Here is a 25,850-nt window from a genome sequence, read left to right as displayed (position 1 = left end):
ACACAGACCTACAAAGCCTTCTTGGGCATTTTAAATGAGCAGCGCAGTAAACTAATTTTAGCTTGATTTTATTATGTGGGCTTTTAGAGATAGGGTATAAGGTTCAATGATCGGGCTGGTGAGCCGGGTCAAGAATTGATGCGGTATTTAGGGCAAAGCATGGCACAACCTGGAAGTATGTTCAGCTAAGAAATCACAGAAACACAAATGTATGTGTTCAGAAACTAAAATAGACTGTTTCTTCTACCACGTTCATTTGATCACTTTATTAGTATTTTACTTTGACAGGTCAGAAAAATGGTACAAATGTAATAAATGTGAGATGACAAGGATAACCAAATGAATTCCATGATCTCTATCGTCGAGTTATAAAGTCACAGTGCTGTGATTGGGCCTCTCTGTGTACTCTGAATGGAGACTCTTTAACATGATGGTTTTGAAAGCATGAAAAGTGTAAGTGCTGTTTTTTTTTTGTTTTTTTTTCCATAGTGAACTTAAGATAAGATAAGGTTTACATTACTGCTCACTCTTAGTGGGTGATTTGAGTTTTTACAACAGCTAGATTAGAAAGTGAAAGATAAAAAAAAATGCAAAAGAAAAAAGTACTGACAAAAGTGAAATAGCATAATAACATAAGAACATATAACTTATATAACGCTACACTGATGGATGGATAATGTCTTTTATAGAAAGATTCTATCAGAAGTGATTATAACGTGGTTAGTGTGCGAACCCAACGTTCACAGGCTGTGGTACACCAAGTCAGTGACCCAGGTTCAAGTCTGACCTGTGGCTTCTCGCCCGCATGTCTATTCCTACTCTCTCTCTCTCTCTCTCTCGCCCTGATTTCAGACACTTTCTTATCTTTACAATAACGACACAAAAAGCTGCGAGTGTTGGAGAAAAAAAGATTCTATTTCCATTCCTCAAATCAAACGTTTACATTTTCCTGGTCACATATTGGATTAAATTCAGCTTTTTCTGAACCCTTTACATTTAAAAAATATATAAGTAAAACAATGTAATAGATTAAATCTTGAGTGAATGTCTCACAGTTTTGAGAATACCATGGACCATGACTTGTCATAACGGGTCTCAGGTGGACGTTGACTTCTTTAAAGGGTCTCAAACAGAGAGATATATAGAAACGGTATCATTTGCAACTGTTCACAAAGATTGTGAATTAAAACTTGTAGCAGAATGGACAGTTCATGCATGACAGGATTATATTGGAACAGAATAAGTTCAAACTTGGTCCGGTCCGGAGTCTCATTTTTCTTCTCTGCTCATATTTCAGGTGATTCGTGAGGGACATATCCAATCTGTCATCGCATCATCAACACTAATTGATGCTTTTCAGTTGTAACTTTGACATTGCCTCTGAATGTACAAACAAGAATGTCTATAAAAGTGGTTTAAACAGGGTTGTGATAAATACCATGCAGCTCAATTGACTGTTTTTTTTTCTGCATCCAAGTAAAATCTGACTGTAGCTAAATGTGTCCTTGTTAGAGTGTGCAGATGTTCTTCAAAGTTTCTTAATCATAATGCAACGTTCAGTTAAGATGTAAATAATGTTCTGTGTGTATGTGAACTGAGTCGAACTGTGCAGTGAAAGTTGATGCTAATGTAAAATGCTAAAATTAACTACAATTAAAACCTAAAGCCATACCGTTATAATCAAAGTACAGTTTAACTGAAGAGTTCAAGGAAGTCCGATATGGAAATAACAGAACTAATAGAGCCATGTCTGAATACAGATGTAGCTAAGCAGATTTAAAAACATTTCCTTTGAAGTGTCCTGAAATACCAATCAGGTGTAGTCCACTCTATTTGCTCATCGTTTTGATAAAATCAAATTCAGAAACTGGGGAAAAACAGCATTTTTACACCAGGAGCGATTGAGACCTCAGTCATGACGTTTGAGCTAATCGTCTTTTTGCCTATGTTGTAATAGTATCAATGAAAGCAGGAAACATTAGTCATAACTACAATGGATGTGCATAATTGTGCAAAATGCTTTGCAATATCTGATTTGCACTCAGTGTGCTTAAAAAGTTTTCTTTGAGACGGTGTGTCATACTCAGCATCCAGACATTATGTGCATAATGTTTCAATTGATGTGTGCATGTGAAATTGAAGTTTTGCTTTAGGCTATGGTCAGGATTATCTCGTTACTTTTAGCCATTTAAGACTATTTTAATGATTTGTTCTTTTTGTTCATATATTGATGAGACTGGAAAGACTTCGGTCTTGTAGCGAAGGGCTTGTAATGTAAATACATTGGGCCAAAAATTGGGAAATCAAGGAAAGAATCAATCTCAAAATAACTTGATCAGGGTGTGTTAGATTTAATGTGTTGTGTTTGAACTAAACAGCGACTGATACTTATTTTCATATCAGATCTGTTCCATATTCCATATTTCCATTTGACTTGTTTTCACCTCTGCCATGTTGTGTCGCGTGTTCAAAGCGCATTCAAAAAAAAAAGTGGTGACTTCTCATCTGTTTCAATAAAACATGCTTTATTGACACAAGGCAGAAATATCTCTAGTTGTGTGTAGTTTTTTTTTTTTTTATCAATCGTATCATTAATCAGCAGCAATTTTAAAAACTCACTCGTTTGAACCAGTTTCTTAACTCGAGTCACAACGTTAATACTCGTGTTGCATTCAGTAAAAAAGAAGAAAAGTTAAATCATTATTTAAAGACAGGTTATGGTTTCACATGTTGCCAAAGTATCTGTTTTTAAAATATTAAACAATGTCAGTACTCACACAGGTACAATCACACTGAGCCCCCCTCTCACACACACACACACACACACACACCCACATACACATACAGAGACACACACTCAAAACATGTCTGCTTCAAGTCTCCCCCATGAAACTGGATCTGGACCTGGAACAGGTTAATAAGCATGTTACATCGGAGTCCAATAAAGAAGAAGAACAACAAAAAAAAAGCTGTCATGATCGGATTCACTGAGGTGTACTTTCAGGTATGTGAAAGGGAAACTCCAGTATTTTTAATCCCAGGCCTATATATGATAGGTTTTCATGAAGGGGTTTTAAAATAGTCAAAGGTAAAAAGATGTTGAGGAGTTGCTGTTGCAGGTGGCTTCAGACACAGGACAGAACAGGACAGCTTGTTTTTGGCACTGAAAGGCTCCAGTTGTTATCAAAAGTATCTGACAGCATTGAGAAAGGATTGCAATAAGGATATATGTCCTGGGTAATCATTATTTTCAGAGCATATTTGCCATTTGTCTGATAAGACAGAATGCAGGAAAGAGAGAGAGGACATGACTCCAACGATTCCTTTCTGAGCTGAGGCAGTTTCTGCTTTGAAAAAAGCAACTTACTTTAAAGAATAATTCAAAATACAATCATATTTTAGATATGACTCAATGTCATAATGATATCAGAGACTTAGAATAACAACCTGAGCCTCTCAGTAGTAAAACATTACAGTGCTCTCCATGACAGGCAGCAGCTATATATATATATATATATATATATATATATATAATGTGTTTGTGCCTGAACTGGGAAAAAGACAACAAACAAAAGGGTCGAAACACATTGAAAAAAAGAGATTCCAGTATAAGAGAGTTTAGTGATTAGATCTCATCTGTCATCTGTAATGTAGCTAATAAAGACTACAATCAATCCACAGCTGGATATGGCTTCCCATGATTACTGCTCCGGTTTGTTTCTGCTGATTCTGCAGTCTGATCCCACCCCAGCAGACACCTCCGTCCAAAAATAAGTGCAGATTCAAAATGTCCATTAAAAATGCATCATGACATGTTATAGGAATTATTAAACCAACACACACTTTCTCTATAGTTAATGATTGTCACTGGCTACAAACACATTCAGCCATGTTTGGCTAATCCAAGGAAGTCCAAAAGGGGACATATTTGAAGACTGCGTGATCTGTGTTAGAGCGTCGAATGCTACATGATACTGACATGAAAATGACTGATGTGGTTCGTTTGTACAATGGCGTTGAACGACCGTTCTCACAATCTAGGCTGACATCACACTTCTATAGGTCACTGCTGTCACATTACAACAACAACAACAACAAAAACAACAACAACACACTAGCTGCACTGCAAAGAAAAATCTACAGAGGTCATTGAATCTCATATTCAGTGTTATACTAACAAAACTTCCTGATGAACTTTCCAGTGTGGAAGTACAAATCCCCTCCCGATGATTTATTTTTACCTTCTTGTGCAATAAAGAGGAAGAATATGAGATTTAATGACGGGCGTTTTTTGCAGTATGGTCCTTGTAGTTGGAAGCAGCGTGGAGCCTTTGGCCCACCAGCCTCCGCGTGGCCCCGTGACGACAGCCGCTGGTGATCGTTTTTTTTTTTGTTTGTTTTGTTTTTTTTAATCCCACTATCCTGACTGTGTTAACTTGAAGTCCTCTGCTGCTGGAGAAAATCATAGATGTCGTCTACTTTACTCAGTCTCTCAAAGAAGGGGATAAGATCGAGGAGCTCGGTGTCCGACATGTCGTCAAACCAGGACGCAACAGGAACCTGGAGATTTAAGGAAGCAAGGGAAGAGGGACTTAGACAGATTTCTAACAAATGTCTTCATGTCTGTCAGAGAACGATATGAGAAAGCACATACTGCATTGTCTGGATGGAAGATGTAGGAGGCCGGGGAGTTATCGATGATGATGACCTTGTTGAGATCCCTTCCTAAGCGGCTCAGGTCTTTTACGTAGTTCCCTTTGTGGAAAACACACGACTCCCTGAAGAGGCGACTCTGGAAGGCCCCCCATTTGTCCAAGAGGTCAGACACAGGATCTGCATACTGAACACGGAGGAGGAAAACACACAGACGAGCTTTAAACAATGCAGAGCAACATCATGTGTTTTTTATTCTAGGACTCTTAGCTGCCACTCTGTCCCCGAGCTGGCAAGCTGCAAGACAGAAGGAAAAGGCTGCACATTCATTGGATGTCAGGAAGCCATCAAAACCTAAATATAAAGCCTGCAGGGTCAACAGATCTGAATAAAACTGACTGAAGCTGCCATCAACAGACGAGCGATAACTTCATGAAGACATTAAATAGACCCCAAGACACATTGAAATCTAAGACACTTTGTCCTCCCTCTGCCCTGTGGTATGATGATGCCTGAAAAGAAGAAACTATTCATCAATAAAGCTGCTCTGCTTGTCTTTCCTTAAAGAGCAGCGTTCAGCTTTATTATTATTATAAGCTCTTATTATTAGCTAGAAATGTAAAACGTGGGGCTGTCTGGTCATTACGTTGTCTTGAAGACTGTGCAGAGATGATGCATGATGTATGTTAGTCTGTAAATGCTGTCGGACTTCACAGGCTGTTTAAGTGTCTCATGTTCTAAAGGAAATATTACAGACGACACAGCTGCATTAAATGCCCATGCACACGTGCACGTTTACGTGCGAGCAGAGACATGCGTGTCAGATATAGAGCTGTCAGCTTCGACACATTAAAACCAGAAGGATTGGGTTTATAAACTCCTCATGCAGTCACGCGCTGTAGACAAACATGGCAGCTTCAACCTCATTAATCAACACAGAGTCAGTCACCGACTTATAGCTAACCTAATTCTTCACAAGGAGAAGTCAAGGCTGAGGTTAACACAGTCTGAAGCAAATGTCAGAGGTTAAATGTCAGAGCAATCCACTGACGGCTATCATGAATAAATCTTATTTGTTAAGGAGCGTGTAAGAAGGTCACCCATAAATCACACAACACTCGCTTCAGTAAGTCAAAGCAAACTGTTTCGTAACCACGACAGGTGTCCCTCTGCACGTCAAGTTCGTCTGTGTTGACACTACGACGAGTCCAAATGTTAACTCGAGTGACAGAGAATGAAAGCAGCGGGCTCACCTTCGACAAGCTCGCAGTGAACAGGACACACTCGAACATTTCTCCCATCCTCTTGAGGAACTCGTCGACGTGGGGTCTCTTTAACACGTAAACCTGAATGGACACAAGAGAGGAAGGAGAGCATTAAATCAACAGTCACTGACACAAGTGGTTCAGCTCGTTTCAGAACCGGGTCAGGAAAACAAAGTGCCGGAGGGGAATCATGAATACGTAAAGGAGAGGTGCTAAATCTGACCACGTGCCAAAAAATGATCCAAAGAAAAATATACTGGCAGATACAGCGGCAGCATGGAGTAATGAGTAAAGGCAACATGGACAGCTTCAGAATATTCCAGTGCAAATGCTGGGAAACTTGGCTGCACATTACAACTAAGTCTGGATGCTGATGTTATCCATTAATCTTTTATTTATTTATTTATTTATTTAACCCCTTCATGCTGTTTTGAGCTGGCGTTGGGCGTGAGGAGGCGTGAGGAGGTGTAAGGAGGCGTGAGGAGGTGTGAAGATTGAATTCATTTGCAGAGATTGTTTTTATCCAGATGTGTATGGTATTAAATGAAATAATAAAAACTATACAGTGAGCGCTGGACACGCTCTACATTTTTGGGGTTGAATTTTAAGACCATACTGGACATTGAAACCAAAGTGACTGTTAACATGTATGTTGCATTCAGACTATGTATGTGATCATTTTACCAGGTTTTAGTCTAAACCATCAGGCCAGTCCATTAAGCTAAACACTCAAGCTATACTCATACTGATGCTATCATCTTTACGCTTTCTGACAAACATATTGCCTTTGTGTTTCCCTGATATTTCTGTCGCTCATTAATAAGAACTGAAAATGTATTTCTAATACAGTAAAATAAGCCTGAGTGTGTTTCAGGAAACATTTCTCTACACAAACAACATAACTACCATTTGTGCATGACTCGTAACATTATGCATGCCTACGTGTGATGCTGTGTGTGTTATATATTCATTGAGAGACTCCTGTGAGCAGCTTGATTCAGGTATGAGTCTGTGTGCTCGCAGCTGTTTGGCAGGTTGTGACAGACAGGTGTAGAGGGAGCTCTTAGAAGACTAAGTAATCAGTCAGCCCTGCATACTTCTTGCTTTGCTTTCAACAACATCCAGCTCACTTGGTCCTGCATTCTCCCACACAGTGGTAAACATTTAACTTGGCTGGCTGCCTGCTGCAGACCTTCCCACTGTCTTTACGTCTTTCTACTTCCATGAGATGCTGGCAGCCCTGTTTCTGAACCAAGTTGTCCTGAATAGGCTTTCCCCACTTTAACAAGCCTATCCTGGATTACTTGAAACAGACCCAGGCTCTTTGAACAACAAAGCTCTTCTGTCTTCAGGGAGGCCCAGCCTTACAGTTAGCATATGACTCCAGCGGGGAAAAGTCACCGCCATTTCAGAGCACCAATGAGCCGTGCGGAATATGCGCCAAGGAGCGAGATTGATGGCCAGTGATTTCTGAGAAGCCTGCCAAGGTTTCCTTATTTCGTCAGGCCATGGAAATAGACACCTGCTGCTTGGAGCCATCAACAGGGTGGGCCACAGCTCTGTCAGACTGATTGCATACAGTTTCTAACGCTAACTGGAGTCAGTGGGCAGTATTTCAATCCCTTACTTTTGTATTTGATCGTTTTCTAAGATTCAGGCGTGTGGCACACAGACCAGTATACGCCCATAAACTTTTGTCAACCTTGCTTCCATAATGTTTTCCTACAACTCTTTAGGACTCTGAGCGGAAAGTCAAGCAAGTCTTTACAAAGTTGCGTGAAGCTGCTTTGTGCTTGGACATTACTTAACACAAAATAAAAAATCAAATAGAGATGGAAATGATCCTTGAATCGTCTGTGCCTACCTGGTGAACCGTTCCATCAATTTCCACTGGAATGATAAAATCAGCGTTGTTCACTGGCTGTTGAAAAAAAGAAAAAAAAGAAAAGAAAGAAGAAGAGTTAAACACATGAACAGAGTATTCTTTTTCTAAGATGCCTCCTCATAAAGATGAAAGTGAGAGCAAGAAATCTGAAGAGAAGATGTGCCAAACAGACAGGAAGACGCCAACTCCCACGTCACTGTAAATAATACGACTGAGATCCAGGCGGTCAGGCTCTACAGAAAGTGACAGGGTTATAAAAATATCTCATGTCTTTAGGCAGGACTCACACCTGAAATACACTTCTCCCTGCAAAGGTGTAAGACATCACAGCACGGCCTGACTATGCACACTATGAGGTAATGTAAGGAGCACAGAATGAGTGCACAGCGATCATGAACAGAAAGTGAGAGCATGGACAGAGGTTATTCTCATCAATGGAGCAGGCGGCTTTTTTTCTCTGTGCTGCATTTGAATATTTCTGCATATAAACAATAAACATGTTGTTTGTCTCTTTCTTAAGAGACGACTGTAAAAATGTCCCTGAAGCAAAAAGAATTTGGAATTCAAATCAGCCTGAAGTGGAGCTCGAGCGCAGTCTTCAGTATAAATGTAAACCAGGTACTCACAGCTGTTAGGTCATCTGCTCTCTGACTGTGCGGCACTAACAACACCACAACTGATGGCAAAACTAAAAACAGTCAAGTCTTCCTCAACTTTGTCTAATTTCAAGTCAAAGTTATGTGACATTAATCGTTGTAAGTCACAAAGAAAATGTGCAGATACAAATCTTCTCTCAAAGTATAAAACACACTAAATGAGCTCTTCAGCATTTATGCACTCTGGAAATAATATGTTCATTAGACATTACTGTACATCTCATTGTGTTTGCCCAATGGGCAGATTTTTCTACACACAACGCAGGACATATTTTTCACCTTTGATATCTTTCTAAAGGAAGTGTCTGCACATCCATCTTATTCAGTCGGACATAGAACATAAAACTGTCACAATAAGATAAAACCTGAATACTACTCTTGCTCGACATCACCGATTGATGCCGAGTAAGAGTAGTTAGTGTGCGGGATTTTTTCTTTTGAACACGTATTATTTCTTGAAATACGTTTTGTGTCTGGAATTATCTTAAACAAAGTTAAACGACACATTTTTCACTTTTGATTAGGGAGTTACACTTTTTGCAGTGATAATGATTCACTGGTACTTTTAATTACATGTTATCTTCTCTACCTGTCCATACTGCCGCAGAGAAGAATTCTCTCCTGTTATCTGTTTCAAAAGGATCAAAAACATATTTACCATTGATTTGATTCCCCACTTTGAAAGCTGATTATTTTTCCTATCGAGCTCAAAGATCCACTTCCGCTGATAAAATCAATACAGTGTTGCTACACCTTGTTCCCCTCTCACAGTTTTTTTAGGCCGTATTTGAATCTCAGTATAGAATGACTCCATGGACAGGCTGACCTACACAGATGTGTTTTTGTCCTTCTGAAATAATCTGCAAATAAAACACTGTGTTTCAGCTTTTGTCTTTGGCTGTTACAATAAATAGGATTATATAACAATACTTTCTTTTGACATATTTGTAATCTTGACCTTTGACCTCTTCAAACAGATTCAGCAGCTACAGAATCAGGCAGCTGGGACACATTATAATGTGAATATTCAGAAGCTCAAGCTCATATTTATACATTCATTTAAAGTGATGCATACTCTTTATCCTGAGCTAAACATGCTGATCACTTCAGTTTTTTATTCAATATCTATAAAGAGAAACATTTTTCAGACCAACTCTGTTCACTGTTTCTGTCCTGTTGCACTTAGCGGGCGCCTGTCTGTAATAATGTCTTTTTATTATGCACCTAGTGTTAAACATGCAGTTCACAGAGACTGACCCTGTTTACACATGGCGAGTGGTGATATCCAGTGACATCCTTTAGGACAGTCTGTGACCTGAGAAGGACTAAACACCACATGGCGTTCATGACATAATCTGCGGTTTCGAGGAGCCTCGACTTTGTTCACTGAATGCTACCTTAAAAGGCAAACTGATCAAAAGGACAGCCGTTATCTGGAGTCGACATTCTGAGCGTCTCCTGAAATTCATGCACAGTATGTTGACTTCCAAAAGGTTTGTCAAATGTTCAAACAGGGACGTTCTCTGCTCCTTTAAATGGATCTTTCGATTGTTAAGTTCAGACTTTAATTCCTTGTTTGACTTGGTTAACTGGCAGCTTTTCTCAGTCTGACCATTTCATGTCCTGCAGGTGGATTTTTCACGGTGAAACCAGAGCAGCCATAAAATGAATTCTTAATGCTTATTTGGCACGTGGAGCCAGTCAATTAAGATAAAAATAAGTCATCAGCCCCCTAAAAATATGCTAAATGATGAGGTGCAAATCTTCCAGCTATTTTTACCCACTTTAACTTGGCAAGTAGGTTGTTTTCTTTGACGGTCAGCGTCGATGACAGCGTCTGAGCTATTTTTGAATACTTGCAAATTTAAGTAATTTAAAGAAACTTTTTTTTCCAGGTGAAAGTAAAGTAATAACTAAACAATCTGTAAAAACATTTCAGTCATTCTTTTTTCATTTAAAACACGGCCAAAAATATATAACCCTTCAGAAAGTTTTGATTGGAGTCATAACCGTTAAGAAAGTGTCTTTGTTCCTCTTCTGTTAACATGTCAGTGGTTTTCAGACTCACCATCAGATCACAATATAAGACTCCTCCATCACTCACTACAGTAGGCTTCTGTGCACATTAGACAGCTTTCATTCCTACAAACGTGTGGTTTAACAGTGTGCAATTTTAAAGTAAATGTGATATCTAATAAGTGTAACAAAAAGCTTTTGACTCCAAATGGACTTAGATTGTGTTTTTGCTCCGTACTCTCTTAGGGTAGGGTAAGGGTACTCTATTAATGTGATTACAACTCTCTGGGGTGTTACTGCCACACTGCAAAAAATAAATACAAATAAATGAGGAATGTGCAATTTTCCCTGCGAAGTGTAAAATATATTATACATCAACTAACCCTTATTCTGGAAATCAGAAATTCTACCAACACAAAAAAAAAACACTCAGGCTGTTGAAATGATAAAGTCTTATCATTTAAAATAAACATCAGCAAATGTGTAAGTAAATTAACATTCCCAGGAGAAACAGTTTGATCAGCTCTCTTAAACACTTTTATTGAAGAAACGTAAGTAGGTCACACAGGCCAACTTACCTTAAATGAACTATGCACTAGCGTTTCATCCAAATCGATCACCACACAGATCTTCCCTGCGTCATTGGATTTCATCCGTGGGAGCAGCGGTTTTGCTGGAACCTGAGGACGAACGTAGAATTGAGACTTAAAGCTCTCTTATCCCCTCACATTTCCCCTCAGGCTGCAGTTGCAAAATAAGATTTAAATTTAGCACAAGAATGCAAGTGATCGATGTAAACTTCAAACGCAACATGAGACATTACCATCTGACTTTGTCACAAACAACTTACTGCTAATTGTGAGTGTTTCTTGTCACATACAAGTCTAAATTGTGCTGTGGTGTCTTGTTGAGGGCTTACAGGAAGCTTCGGATGCTCCAGCTGCTGCCATGTTGACAGAGCGTCTAAGTATCACCATTCTACGTTTCATCCTTCAGCTGGTGGTCAAAGATCGACGTTCGTTAATGTGATTCTGATGCTAAAAACAAATTGGCTCGACTGAAGAGTCAGCATGTAACACTTTAACATGTGTCTGTCCGTGTAGACTGAGCTGCCACGTGAGCTTAATGAAAGATCCGGAGTTTGACACAGAAAATCTGCCAAGCTGAGATCTATTTCTGCGTCTTCAGAGCCACAGTTGGTAGTAAAGCAGCGTGATAATTATAGAAATAAAAGACCAATATTACCGGCTCTATTCTGGGATAAATGAACATTTCTGCAACAGCTTAGGTTAATTTGTCTGAATACTCCTCAGCTGGGTGCAAACTCATAGTACCTGCTGTGTCGGTGGACTGCAGTACTCGCATTCACAGGCCTCCGAGGATTCATCGTCACTCTGCTCCTCTTCTGAATCCTCGCTTTGTTCGGAGGCCTCGTTCTCCTCAGTCTTTCTGACCGGCACGTGTGCATCCCTTTCCTCGGGTTTTGCGACACAGTGAATAATACCTGAAGGAAGCTTTATGTCTTTGGATTCAGGTTCTTCTTCTGTCGTTCTATCTACAACAGAGCGGTACGCTGAACTCACTAATTCAGGATCCCTTTGAGCTTTTTCACAAAGACAAGAATGAAGGCTTTCAATCTGATAAAGATAGTAGTCCTCAACACCTGGCTGATGTATCTCTTCATCCACCACATGATCTATAAGTGACCAATAGGGCTCCATTTCCGAACATTCAATAAATACTTTGTCCTCAGACTCAAACTCGTCTCTCTCATCCTCTTCTTTTTCAGTTACTGCTAAGTGATCGACGGTCGACAGATCAGACGATTCAGTATTTTGATCTTCATAAGCATCGCCTTCGACAGAAATGTCGTCTGCACACGGAGCACACATGCTCTCACCCTCAGATTCTTCTTGGTTTGAGTTTTCGGAAACACGGCCGTCAAATGCACAAGCTTCTTCACCCAACGCTTCCTCATTTTCCTCTGCTTCCTCACTTTTCTCTACATAAGTCAAAGCGGCCTCTAATTCTGATTCCGGTGAGTCAATCCAATCGTCGTGTTCTTTCTCTGACTCACAAGAGCCAACTGAGTTGTCGTCTGATGGACCTTCGTTTTCCTCATGGGTTTCTTCACATTCTTCTTCAGGAGCATCCACACATGTTTCTGTGTCGTTTGTGTGAATTTCTTCATTCTTTTCTTTACATCTGTATTCATTTTTAGCAAGTCTCTGTGCCTCCAATTGAACTGTTTCAAGAAACAAGTGATCATGAATATCTCCCCCGTCAAAGCAGGAGATGTAACGTTGCTTCTGTGTGAAAGCTTGTCCATAATAGTCCCCTTTATCAAACAGATCGAAGTAATCCTCAATAACGATATCGACAGCCGATGTTTTCTTTTTGTCCTCGTTGCTTTCGCTGATATTACTTTGCTCTACGTACTCATCATCTTCGAACGATTCCCATGGCAGCTGCTCATCACTAGAATCCTCCTGAGCTCCTTTTTCAGATTCCCCTGAAGAGTTGGAGCAGCCATCTGAAAGAACACAGCACTCAGGACAAGTATTAAAGGATCTGGTTTCAACTGAAGAGCAATCTGAAAAGCCGTCTTCCTCGACGCAGAACTCTGAGGACTTTGATTCGCACTGCTCTGAAGACGCACATTGTTCAGCTGGTTCGCTTGTCTCGGTGGACTCAGTTTCAACCATTTCATCTGGATCTGTAGGGATGTCTTCAGTGCATCCATCCACAAAGGCACCCTCTTCATAGTCATCAAAATAAACGCCAGACTCTTCATCAATCAGTTGTGTTTCATTTTGCTCGTCCTCTTGTTCAGCTGGATAGCTCTCTGCGTAATCATCACTACTATTTACATTGCATTCGTTTTGATTGTGAATATCATCACATTCAAAAAGGTCAGTGCTACAGTCCAGTGAGTCCACTGAGTCGGAGATGTTTGTTTGCTCAGAGTCCTCCGCTGACGTGTCCGGCTCAGATTCAGAGCACTCGTACTGCTGGAGTAACTCAAAGTCTTCTGGACATTCAGGTTCTAAATCAGACATTTCAAACTGCTCAAAACTGTCACAGTTTAATGCCAAAGGATCTGGCTCAGAGTCAAAAGACTCAAACTGTTGATCAGAGGGCTTGCATTGCTGACATAACTGGAGGTGTTCTGCACAATGTTCACAGCAAGGACTACATTCAGAAGCTAAGCTATGATTAGCACAGTGGTCAGAAGACTTGCAAGGTTTAAAACACTCACAGTGTTGAAAACATTCATCGAATGGTTGGCTTAACCCCGAAGTGTCACACTTATCAACGGTCTGGTCGGATTCAAAAGATCCCACGCTTTCCGAGTATTGCTCAAAGCTTTCACAGTGTCCGTTGCAAAATGGGAAGTTTTCATTCTCATCTCTATTCATGTTACAATTCTCCACACAAAGGATAGAAGAGTCCATTTCTCTGCTGTTGTCAGTCTGTTCGGGATATTCCACAAGGACCTTCATACTTAGTTTGTCACTTCCCTGAGAAGGACTGCTTAAATCTTCAGCTTCTGTTACTTTGGGAACCTGGCATTGTTCAACAATCATGGCTTCAGTCGAAGGCTCCTCTTCCCCAGGGACTTTTCTCGTCTCAGAGTTTTCCAAATGCAGAGCAAGTTATTTCTCAATCAGGATTTGTTTGCTCTAAGTTTTACTCCATGCCTTAGGTCTGGATCATGCAGAGTCCAAGTGCAAATGACAGACAGGTGACTGGAGGCTCCATTCAGAGTGGATATTCACACAGCTGGTGGGTGGGTAGGTGTGTGTGTGTGGAGGGGGGAGCCACTGAGACTACAGCATGCCCAAGAGAGTACCAGCAACAGGAGCAGCATGCAAGTCGACATGACAGGTTGTCAAAACCAAAACTGAGCCTAGCACTTGACTCGACTCCTCCTTCCATTGCCAGAGACCAAGCAACTTATTTTTGGGGCCTTGGAGAGCCGTGACAAATAACTTCTGGAATATCAAATCTCTATAAAAGGCTGAACGAAGGCATTAATATGAAACTGACACCTGAGAACGTCTTGACCACCTGATCTTAAGACCATAACTCTCACAAGTCATGTTGTTTTCCAAGTATATCTACTCAGTGAAACCTGAGACAGAATTGTCAATTGTCCAAAATGTTATGTAAAGGAGTAGTGACCATTGACTGATGGACCATCAATATGTCCTGGCATACATCTGGACCATTCAAGATTTACATTCAACAATGCTTTACTCACATATTCTGTATGTATTAATGCCTCTGTAAGGTTGTATCTCGCTCTTATAAATCTAAGAGAAAGTAAAGGACAACTCTTTCTCGATCCTTCCTGATACCCAAGTTGTTATATAGTTTTCTGCTGTAAGCCACGGGGCCTCTTCCCTCACAAACTCGTGTTGGCACATCTACAGTAGCAGTGATTGGATTTTTGCAACGCAGTGAATTTCCAGTCAGGCGTCTGCTTCTCTAACATTTCCGCCCCTCTTCTCAGACCCAATCATCCTGATTGATGTCCGAACATGAAGTACTTTTCAACACTGCGGGGCGGTCCAATTACTTCCAAGCACATGAGAAATGCTCATGTAAACACGAAAAGCTTCGAGCCAAGAATACATGTGTTTTTACGCAATGCTGGCCCCATGCTGTTAAAGACGATCAAGGGGAAAGGTGAGAGTAAAGTGATATCACAAGGAGGAGTGAGGTGTTGAGGGAAAGACTTACTTTTGACAGACTCCCATTTTCTTCTACCAATAGGGGAGCGTTGTTTTTCACTGGAGGAGGTTCTGATTCTTGGTGGCAAAGGCAGCAGAAGAGGCTGTTGAGGAGGCCTCTGCTGCGTGGCTTCTTTGAGGGGGAAACATCGTTGGAACCTGAATAGAGAGACGAAACATCAGCCATGATGCTCATACCCGACTCATATCTGTTTAATCTAACGTTCTTTCTGCCTCTCCCTCTATCTCTCTTTCTCGGCCCGTTTGATTGGTGGCAGATGACTGTCCATCAACACTCATCGTAAAGCTTGCTGAGGGAGTTCACTGGAGTTTTTGTTTGTTATGTAACACCCATCCCCCGGTGGGATCATTAATAATGTTCACACAAATACTTTTGATTTCATATTTTATAATTTACCATCATTTTTTACACTAAATGTAGCACGCTGCGAGCATTTCGTTCCACTGGTGTGAAAGACGTAGCGTATAGTGTGTGTCGGTCACATAGGGCCAAGATGTGATCCGTTTCATGATGTAAGTACTGGCTGGCACCCATGGTGATCCAGTACATCTGATCCACACATCAGTCTGGACTGTCAGCATAGACCCCTGCTGAGTTCAGTCATGTTGTGCATTACTTGACCGGGCCTTTTTTAGCCGTGCAGCTAAAGGTTATAAGACATTACGTAACAAAGCAGAGGTGTCTGTTTCATCCCAAAAAGCAGTCTGTTTATTTTTACTGTAATTTTGTTTGTTTTTAATGTAACGTAAATATTTGTGACTATTTAGCATCATAATGTTAAGTTATACTTATGCATTAAGTCCCACATCATGATCTCACTGTACAGTGCACAAGGAACATTCAGGAAGTGGTTTAGTTTGACACATTTGCTTCTACTGTATACTGTGTATATATTCAACACCATTTTTCATTTTCATATTTTTATTTTACAGTAAAAAGATTAAAAGTAACATGAGAAAAGTTTAACTGGCCTGACACAGTCACAGCAGGTTCCTGTTCTGCAGCAACACAGAAGACGAAAGGCAAGAGCCATAACCAGACTGCCCCCGTCTGTCGCTCTGATAATGTGTCAGACCTGTTGAAGGTCAAATCTTAAACCTCTTTTTTTTTTTTTTTTTTTTTTTTTTTAAACATTTAAAACTTGTTCTGCCTGCAGAGCTGAGAACAGCCAAGGACCCTTGTTCTACCCTCCAGCAGGCACTGCATCTCCATTACTTCTTCATGTCATTTCATCTTATATACTTTCATATACACTGTAGTTTGCACGCTGTTAATGTAGAGACATGTTTCTCACACACATGCACAAGCAGGACCTGTGGACATGCATTAGTGGAGAGATGTCAGAGTGCGGCAGCAGCACACAGGAGGCGCCCTAAAATGGCGGGGGGTTCGGTGACTTGCTCAAGGGCACCTTGTCAGTACTCGAGAGGTGGTCTGGCACCTCTCCAGCTACCCGACCAACTTACTACTTTGGTCTGCATCAGGATTTGAGCCGGTGACCCTTCGGTTCCTAACCCAGGTCCATACGTACTGAGCTACTGCTGCCCCAATTATAAACCAACTGATTTGATGACAGTTATTTCTACCAGGGAAGTATTGTATATTTTTCTGAACTGGGGCAAATACATCCAAATGCAAAGTATACTTCCGGTCCAAGTCCATTTTTTGACTTTGCAATATCAGTTATTAACCGTGCAATGTACAATGTATGGTTGTGTCCTTTAAGTTAAAGTCATTGATCAATCTTGTTCTACATGCAGAAAGACAATACAGTGTAAATTGTTTTTTTGCTCATTACATATGATCATTACAACTCGTACTACAAGCAGTACATTTGTAAAGAATTTGCCAAAAAGAAGATGACTTCACGAGTCTTTTGAGAATAAATATAGAACTTTTTAAAAAAAACAAAACTTCATGAAACTCAAAAAGCGACCTCTCAGACCATTACTAACGCCACTTCCTTCCACCTCCTGGCACAAACAAGTAGAAAGCCCTCATCTGCAGAGCAGAGCGATGAGAGCCAGTGTTTCAAAAAAAGAAAAATAATGATAAATTAGGTGAGCTTGATGGCCAGTCAGAGCTGTCAGCTGAGGCATTAGCATGCTGCTCAGACAAGGCTAAATCTGTTGCCGCACTTTGAGGGCCTATCATGGACCTGTCATCTTGCTTTGGGTGTAAATGTGAAGTGATTGCAATGGACACCTTCATTAGCAGAGAACACTAGAAGGAACAGGGAGTGAATACAAACCTGCTTTGATATGTCTTGTTCGAGCAGTGTTGGGTGTCATTACGTGTCCTGACCACGATTAACCTCAACTAACTTCAACAATAATCTATGAAGAGTTAATACAAAACTCAAAATATTTAGATTCAGTAGAAACTGAATGACATCATGGTCCGCTTAAGAAACTGTTAAAAGGTTACGGTAATTCAACGCTACTTTGGTTCATTTTAAGAACAAAAAAACTCAGGATTTGTAGATAAAGTCTTCAACTAAACGACTTATTTTGAATAATAATAAAACGTATTTGTTCCAGCCCTTGTTTTTATTTTGCCTTTATTTTAGATTGGACCTTGGACAGAGCAGGTCATCATGACATGCTGCGAAGGAGCCACAGGTTGGGTTTGAACCAAACCACTAGGCCTTCTGTGCCCCCTTTGTTCAAGCTCAGTCGTGCTCTACTTCTTAAGTCTGATCACTGATCATTTTCACACCCATATTGGCTATTTTGATCACCAAATAATAATGTACTTTTTAAAATAATGTAAGATTGGCCAATTTAAATAATAATAATAAAAAAACATACTACTCGACTTTACACAACGAATATCTGATTTAGATATGATTTAGAGTGATTTAACTTTTTAAACTGGAGCTATGCTTTGTTCTATTTTTACGGTATACTTCCATGGTTTAATATTTATACTTTTTTTGCAGTGAAAGGTCCATGTGTGTCTGTGTTCCCTGAATGTTGTGCACTCACACATGTAGAAATCATTCTTAATGTAATTGAGAATAAATCAGTGATATTAAAGGCTTTCAGAACAAAAAGGACAATCCCATGAAGGCAGCTTCTTCTCTTACTAAATAAAGAGTCTTTGACACAACCTTTTCAGTTTGGCCCACTTTCAGCTTCACCACTGAACAAGGCTGACCCAGATTCAGGGTGGTATTCCTGATGGCTCTTGTCTGCTGACTGCTTCATTCAACAGAGGCTCAAAGTGGAAGAAGGCACTAGAGAGCGGTCATTAATGCCCATGCAGGCGTGCTTGTTGGGACATTCCTCTTTTGCTCTGGAGATGAAAGGTTTGTGTGCAAACACGTGTGACGGAATCAGGCAGGTGATGCTTTTTTCAAAGTGTTCGAAAACATCCCGCAGCGCCGTGCATTACCTCTTCTGACATTACACATCGCAGTGCCTAAAATAGTGGAAGCAGCTGCTGAGCGCGGTTAATAATTAGATTTAAGGAGTAAATATGGAGCTACAATCTTCTGCAAACATTCAAAAACAAAAGCACCTTAGTGTTGCCAACACACTAACACAGAATGAAAATGACACTGAAATGTTTCAGCGCATGAACAGAAGAAAAAAAAAAAAAGGACTAAACCAATCTGCCGATACTGTATACGCTGCAGCATCCCGTCACTCCTGAAGCATCCTCATGATCATGTCTACATTGCAAATGTCAACATAAACAGAATACCAGGCTGCACAGATGGCACTGGCTCCCGATGGACTGAGATTCAAAATAACAAAGGTCATGAAGTACAGCCTGACAGTCACTTGGACTGGATTCATTGATGTTTTCCTAACCTGATTTCTAACGGGTTCTTAAACACAGATGATGCTATGATAGAAAGTTTGTGTCCTTTGCAGATGAGCAATTTGCATGAAAACCACGAGAGGTGTCACAGATACAAGAAGAAGCTAAGAAAAGGCTACAACAGTGAAAGTTAAGATACAGGAATACAAAACGTGTTTTATTTTACTCAGGTCTCTATTGTTTTGTTCTCTGGATCAGCTCGATGTTTCACACAGTCCACAGAAGGGCTGAGGAAAGTATGTTGTTGTTGTTTCAGGTTTAGGAAGATTTCCAAAAATCTAAATTTACAGCTGCTCATCTAGTTCACAACCTTCCCCCTCGTTTATTCCCTACAGAGACTCACAGAACAAAAACAACAACAACAACAACATGGCTACCAGTGTTTATAAAGAGCTCGACCCTAAGCTGACTAGGATAAGCACCAGAGCACTACAGCCCACAAACACCTGAAACACCAACACTGAGTGAAATCCTTTTCCCATTTCATCACATATATTAAGTTTACCCACATGCCAGATACTGTCCTCCCAGTTATGTGTTACTCTCAAACCACATATTTAAAGACAACAGCCTGCATGTTGCCCTTATTCATCTCAGAAGGATATTCAGTTTTCTTTTGTTACATTTTATTGATCAAATGAAAGCAACACTTGTTTGAGGTCTTTTTTTTGCCATTTGTTTATTTTTCTTATAAAAAAAAGTTTCAAACTGTGAATCGAGTTTGGTTTGAAAATATCAGAGATTCTATTTTTAGACCGACCGTGTTTGTGGCTGACCTTTGGGTTTGTTCAGTGTGCTGATCGTGTGCCACATCGTGCTGTGTCAGTCACAGTCTGTCATCCAAACAGTAGCCTGACTGTTTACAAAGGTGACAAACGTGCCATTTAACCTCTCTGAATTCAAGGACTGAAAATAGAACCTCAGAAAAGATGGGCCAGTGTACGTCGAATCAACCTTTATTGGCACTCACGCAAAACTTTAAATTAGCTGTAAGAGCTTGCTGCTTTAAAAGAGTAGCAGTCACTGGTTTGTTGAGTTTGTTTTCAGCTCAAACATATCTCTATGCACCAAGACTGAATGCATACTATATACACACACACTTATATATATACACACAATAATATAATTCAGTATAATATACAATACAATTCAATATAATTCAGTATTGTTGTTTGTTTACATGAAATATTTGTTCTTATATTCGATATTCTGTTTATGGCAGTTAATTCATTGTCCATCCTGAGACAACATTTGTATTTTTAATAACATTTTCTCTTTTTGATGCTAAAAAAGTATATTTCTGTTTTCAGGAAAATAAATGTGTGATTGATTAGATTTTGAGTAAAACAATAGCATCATCAGACTGTGTCTGTAAGCATCCATATTGAAGGATAATATGAGAAGTGTTCTAGCCTTATAACACGGTTAGCTCACTTTAAACCCATCAATCTGACCCCGGATCTTTATTAATGTGTGCAGCTGTCTGCTTATTGATTCAATCGAAGACATTAGTGCAGGAATTAGAAAATATGTGATAATAAATATTCTGTCATTTCTCCTGCAGATCCCTGCTGATGCTTTATCTTTGAAAGTTTACTCCTAATCCAACCCTCCCATTAAAACCATGGCCATCCCTAGAGCCCCGCCACTAGTGTGTCTAAAAATAAAGAGGCAGTGTGACATGGGTGTACCCGTTTCCTCAACATGACAGTATGAACCAGAATAAGAAGCTCTGAAGCCTTCTATACAAATAAACTTCATTCACCAGGTTTCCACAGCTCGGAGCACATTCATGAAAACTGACTGAACAGCCCTGAACTTCTCTAAACTCTGACGTGTCACTGTTACAGACAGCTGGGACTGCAGCTCCACATGACATGAGCATTTTAGATCCTAGTCTGCAGGAGGGTCATGACCATCAAGTGTTGAACCAGGAATACACATCACTGGTCGTTAAGGGCGACACACCTCTCATCACTGTGCAGGGGATAATGGACCAGAACCAATCAGAACCTGCAGGGTTCACAGAAGCATAATCATAAATTATTATCACTCTTACACTTGTGATAAAGGAGAGCTTGATACAATAGTAAAAAAAAATCCTGTCTAAAGCACCTGTGAGGAACTTTTTGTTGTTGTTCATTCAGATGCCCCCCTGTGGCCAAATGTTGAACTGTACCTTGACTTTTAACTCTCATCCTGCTTTTATTTTTTAAGTCAAATACATCACTCACAGAAAAGATGATAATATATTACAGATGGGCACTGATGGCCTAGTGGTTAGGTCATACCATGAGGCTTTACTCTGATTGATTCCCACCTGTGGCTCCTTTCCTGCATGTGATTCTCCACTCTGTCTCTCAATACCCTGCTCTATCCATTGTCCAATCAAAAAAGGCTCAGGACCCACGAATAAATCTTTAAAAAAAAAGGTTACAGCACATAACTGTTCATTTGGCTCCTCTGGCTCCAGGCACTAATAATAACAATACAGTCAGAATAAATCCTTTCGTAAAGAGCTCTCACCCGACTCATCCTCTTGATTATACATTTAAGGCGCTGTTGCAATAGACAAAATTCAAGACTATTTTAGCATTTTGTGCCTTCAGTTATTCTGCTTCTACTTTCTGAAATTCTAGCACAGATGTTCTCGGGTCTGATAAAACCTCCATCCATCAATTACCTCCACTGCTTGTCCCGTCTGGGGTTGCGGGGGGACTTGTGATGATCCCAGCTGTCATTGGGCGAGAGGCGGGCTGTTCGCCATGTCTCTCCGTCGCCATGACTGACACAGAGACAGAAAAACGTTCACACTCACACCTACTGTACGGGTAATTTAAAGAAACCACTTCACCTAACAAGCAAGTGTTTGGACTGTGGGAGAAAGAGGGACAAACTGGAGAGAGGAAGATGCAAACTTCACGCAGAAAGATGCTGTCCAGCTGGGACTGGAACCAGGAACCCTCTGGAACCAGGAACCCTGTTTCTGTGAGGCGACAGAGCTCACTCCTGATAAAACAGCCTCTTCATTAAAATGAGTCACACTGTCAGTTTGGAAAAACTTTTAAGTAAAACCTTTGTTACTATATCTTCAACGTTGTGTCATGTATGATCTTTGCACATCCTTTCCCTGCCTTTTGTTTTGAAACATACTGAGTCTGTAGCTATAAGTCTGAAAGTAGAGTTCAAATGACTTATTTCCTCTTTAGTCTCTTTTATAATTAGCCATTAAAAACAGGTAAGAAGCGAACTGTACTGCAGCATTCCTCACACCTCCCCGTCCAAGCGGCCTCGACGCTGATAATGAGGTTACAGCATTTCCGAGGGGCAGCAACGACCTCGCGCCACAACAGCATGTTTCAGCCTACTTAGTAAAAGCTGGCTTATCTGGGACCCTTTCGAGCTCCGTGTAGGCCTGCCTCCGAACTCAGCTGCTTCTATTCCTATCCAGACGCAGAAAGAATGAGGCCTCCCATGGCCGACTTTCCGAAACTTTGACACTCGATATTCTGTTACAATCTGACAAGTCGCTTCACACTCCTCCAGAGCAAATGGTACGGCAGGTTCACAGTGACCGAGCTCGTTTTAGGTCAGGTCAGATTCAAGTTTGAACATCGGAGAATTCTCCCCTTACTCTTCCAATTAAAACATCCTTTTTTTTTTTTAAAGTTCTTCAATTAGAGCTGCTGTGATGAAACAGGTGACGCTATGGTTGGTGCCAAAAATTGTTGAGAGAGGTATGAAATAGAAATATCCATTAATAGTAATGACCATAAAACTACTTTTTAATTGTTGAAATGAAGTTCGATATGTTAGATTAAAACCAAACCTAGATTAAAACCTTTGTAGAATATGACGTTTAGAAGATTGGAACTTTGAAACACTTTTGCGAGACATCTTCAGATAAAGTTGTCTGTCTTTCGGTGCCTCTCTGCTGAACAGCAGCCATGTCCAAAGAGCAGGCTGAAGCTATCATGCACTGTCTGCAGGCGAGCTGGTACTGCCACCTTCTGACAGCACTCGGCTTTACAAACGCTAACATGAGAAACACTCGTGAGTTAGAGGCTGGATTTCTTTCTATTCATGACCACCTACATGCTTCAACATGTTTTTGACTTGTGCTATGTTAGTTAAAGACTATTGATGAGGGGGATGTCTGTGCACGGCATCCCATCTCAGTGGGTTATTATGGTGCACTATTATAAACTATTTCATTTTTATTGCAATATAAACAGAATGCAAAAATCTATATTTAATATAAAAAATGAAAACAGCCTTTTATGTAAATAAGCAATGCTACCTCACAAAGATGTTTATCATGCATTTACTGAGAGAAAGGCATGACAGAGTCGAGAGAGAGAGAGAGAGAGAGAGAGAGAGAGAGAAAAAAGAGACAGACAGAGAGAGAGAGAGAGAGAGAGAGAGAGAGAGAGAGAGAGAGAGAGAGATTAAAGGCCGTCCACCAGGAGGACCGAAGCCCCTGTACATAAGGAGCACGCACCAACCACTAGGCTACCAGCACCACAAACGTGTACATCAAGTCAGTGGTTCTCAACTGGTGGGATGGGACACCAAAGTGGGTTAGTCATGGTTCTGTGCCTGGAAAAAAAAGGTGTCAAAAACTCCATGAATTACTTTTTAAAATGTGATATTTTTTTTTTTTGTGCTGTTACTTTTTTCTGTCACGTGTTCTGTGACAAAATCTAGATCCAAACCGCACTCATTTAGATGAATGAAATCTGATTGGTTGAGAATTATTCAAATATCAGGTTGAAAATTCTTATTAATTGGGTCCTGGCACTATACCAGTTAAGAACCGCGGTCTTAAGACATGAACTGAGGCTTTAGTTAAATTGTTCAGGTGAAGCCCACATCAGCAGAAATGACCCGCAGATTACTGATACCTCAAAGAAGAGAACAACAACGCTTATGGGTTCATTTTGAATGCAAGAAAAACTTCATATCACTTAAAACATCAGATAGATTCAAATTGTGCGTTACAGTTAATATGCACTCTTTATTATAATTATTGTTATTATTAATTCCCATATTATCATTATTATTATTATTATTATTATTCCCTGCACATCTTTTATCATCACTACTCTTATCCCAGACAGACGACTGAAACACAAACAGGAACAACTACTTTTACTGTCTCCATCCTTCTGTCTGGTCAGTGGACAGTTAAATATGTAAGCAAAGTGTTACATGACCTACATCGCCCCCTGTGTGAATTAGAGTTAAGTCATAATACAGATGCTTCGGACAATGATATCACAAAGTCCGCCACCGTGACATTTTGATTCCATTAAATTCAGATGTTTGGAATCCAAACCTCATAAACTCACTTTAAACAATCAGTAATCCTAGTTCTTCATTAGGCCACAAAGAACTAGGCCCTTCATTCTTAATGTAAAAATGCAATTACACAAAGGGACGATATTCCACTTTAAATATTTTGTGACGATGGTTGATTTGAGTTGATAAGTCGTTCCACTTGGTGAAGGATGCATGAAATACATGTTTATAGTTATGGGGAATCCTCCTTCCACATATGTAAAACATGTTGTAAATTTTACATTAAGATAAACTACTTTCCATCCATTCAGAAAGCATCTTTGATCCTTCTGATAACTGGGACAACTATTGCACCAACAACTTTAACATAAAGGAAGACATGAGGAGCAGTTCAGAAACAATAGACCTCGTCCAAATAGTGATAATATGCATACTGTCTCTGTCCTATAAAACCTACATTAGTAGGCTATATTCATATGTGAATGTATACGACAATAGCTTCATGGAAAACTTGGGGAGATCATCTGAAAGCAGATCAACATCAAAGTCCAAAACAACAACAGTGAACTGTCACAGTGACCCCGCCCCCTTAGGACACACACGTCATTTTGAGACGATTAATTCATATTTAGCAGCTTAAATAATGCCGACCCTTAATAAGTTTGTAACTTTTTGTTTCACAGACTCAATCACATCCAGAGTCCTGCTTTTTATGAACTTAGAAAAGGTCCTAAGCGGCTGCGCATGGCCTACCCAGAAAGCAACAGGCTCTAAACTTCAACAAATCTGGTCAAAAGCTTTTCCACAATGTCATTGAAGGGCATAAAGGTCACCGAGCAGTTGACCGGGTGTTGCAGGCTCGTCCACGCGGGCCCCAGGTGACAGTTCTGACACCGTGGCGTCCCGTGGACACTCGCCGTCTCCTGTCTCGCTCGACATTGTCATGCGCAGCTTGAAAAGTTCAGACAAACTTTTTCCCAAACTCACCTTCCTCACGACAAGTCGTATTTTCCTCGTCATCTCTGGTTACCTGCGTGATTATCGACGGCGAATGGTCCATTGGGTCCGTCACTCAAAGACAGGGACAATGTTGCAGAGTGAACTTAGCCTACTTCGAAGATTTATGGCAAAAAAATGTATTTATATTTTGCCACTCCCTGTCTGCAAACGCGCATACTGAGCTTGAAAGTGAGAAACAAGTTTAAAAAAGTATCAAACAAAGCTTCGCAGATAACTTCGTTAAAAAGCGTCGCTTTAAAAGGTTTTAAAAAGTTAATTCAATAAGTTGTAACGTTGAAGAAGTTCATCAATTTGGCCATGCTAACATGGAGCTGGACGGTTTCAAGGAACCCCATTCTTAAAGCCACAATGCAGGATGTAAAGATTTACACAAAACATCCCTACTAACGTATCCAACATTTAATGTTTTGATTATTTTAATGTGAGGAGACATAAAAACAATTGCATTGTTTATTTCTTATTTCCTAT

At 40.2% G+C, this 25,850-nt stretch overlaps 2 protein-coding genes across 11 annotated transcripts in view; one reads left to right on the top strand and one right to left on the bottom strand.

The window, feature by feature from the left end:
- Window positions 1-2,549, top strand: part of obsl1b (obscurin like cytoskeletal adaptor 1b) — a 33,011-nt gene extending 30,462 nt beyond the window's left edge. For all 9 annotated transcript variants that reach the window (XM_079358330.1, XM_079358334.1, XM_079358338.1 and 6 more), the window contains one exon: window positions 1,298-2,549. In XM_079358330.1, the coding sequence (XP_079214456.1) occupies window positions 1,298-1,308 (11 nt within the window). In that variant the 3' untranslated portion in view covers window positions 1,309-2,549. The remainder of the gene's footprint in view (window positions 1-1,297) is intronic.
- Window positions 2,550-4,381: 1,832 nt separating this feature from the next.
- Window positions 4,382-25,805, bottom strand: ctdsp1 (CTD (carboxy-terminal domain, RNA polymerase II, polypeptide A) small phosphatase 1). 2 transcript variants are annotated; one of them, XM_079358341.1, is made up of 7 exons: window positions 25,350-25,805; window positions 15,222-15,370; window positions 11,054-11,155; window positions 7,783-7,839; window positions 5,907-5,999; window positions 4,655-4,840; window positions 4,382-4,560 (listed from the first exon to the last, which is right to left on the bottom strand). In XM_079358341.1, the coding sequence occupies exons 1-7, from the start codon at window positions 25,420-25,422 to the stop codon at window positions 4,432-4,434; spliced, it is 789 nt and encodes a 262-aa protein (XP_079214467.1). In that variant the 5' UTR covers window positions 25,423-25,805; the 3' UTR covers window positions 4,382-4,431. The 2 variants fall into 2 exon arrangements, with proteins under 2 accessions (XP_079214467.1, XP_079214466.1); XM_079358340.1 differs by lacking the exons at window positions 15,222-15,370; window positions 25,350-25,805 and adding an exon at window positions 11,810-15,194.
- Window positions 25,806-25,850: the final 45 nt, after the last annotated feature.

Source organism: Symphodus melops (assembly GCF_947650265.1).
Source record: "Symphodus melops genome assembly, chromosome: 12".
Taxonomy (NCBI): domain Eukaryota; kingdom Metazoa; phylum Chordata; class Actinopteri; order Labriformes; family Labridae; genus Symphodus; species Symphodus melops.
This window is presented reverse-complemented; position numbering and strand designations above follow the sequence as displayed.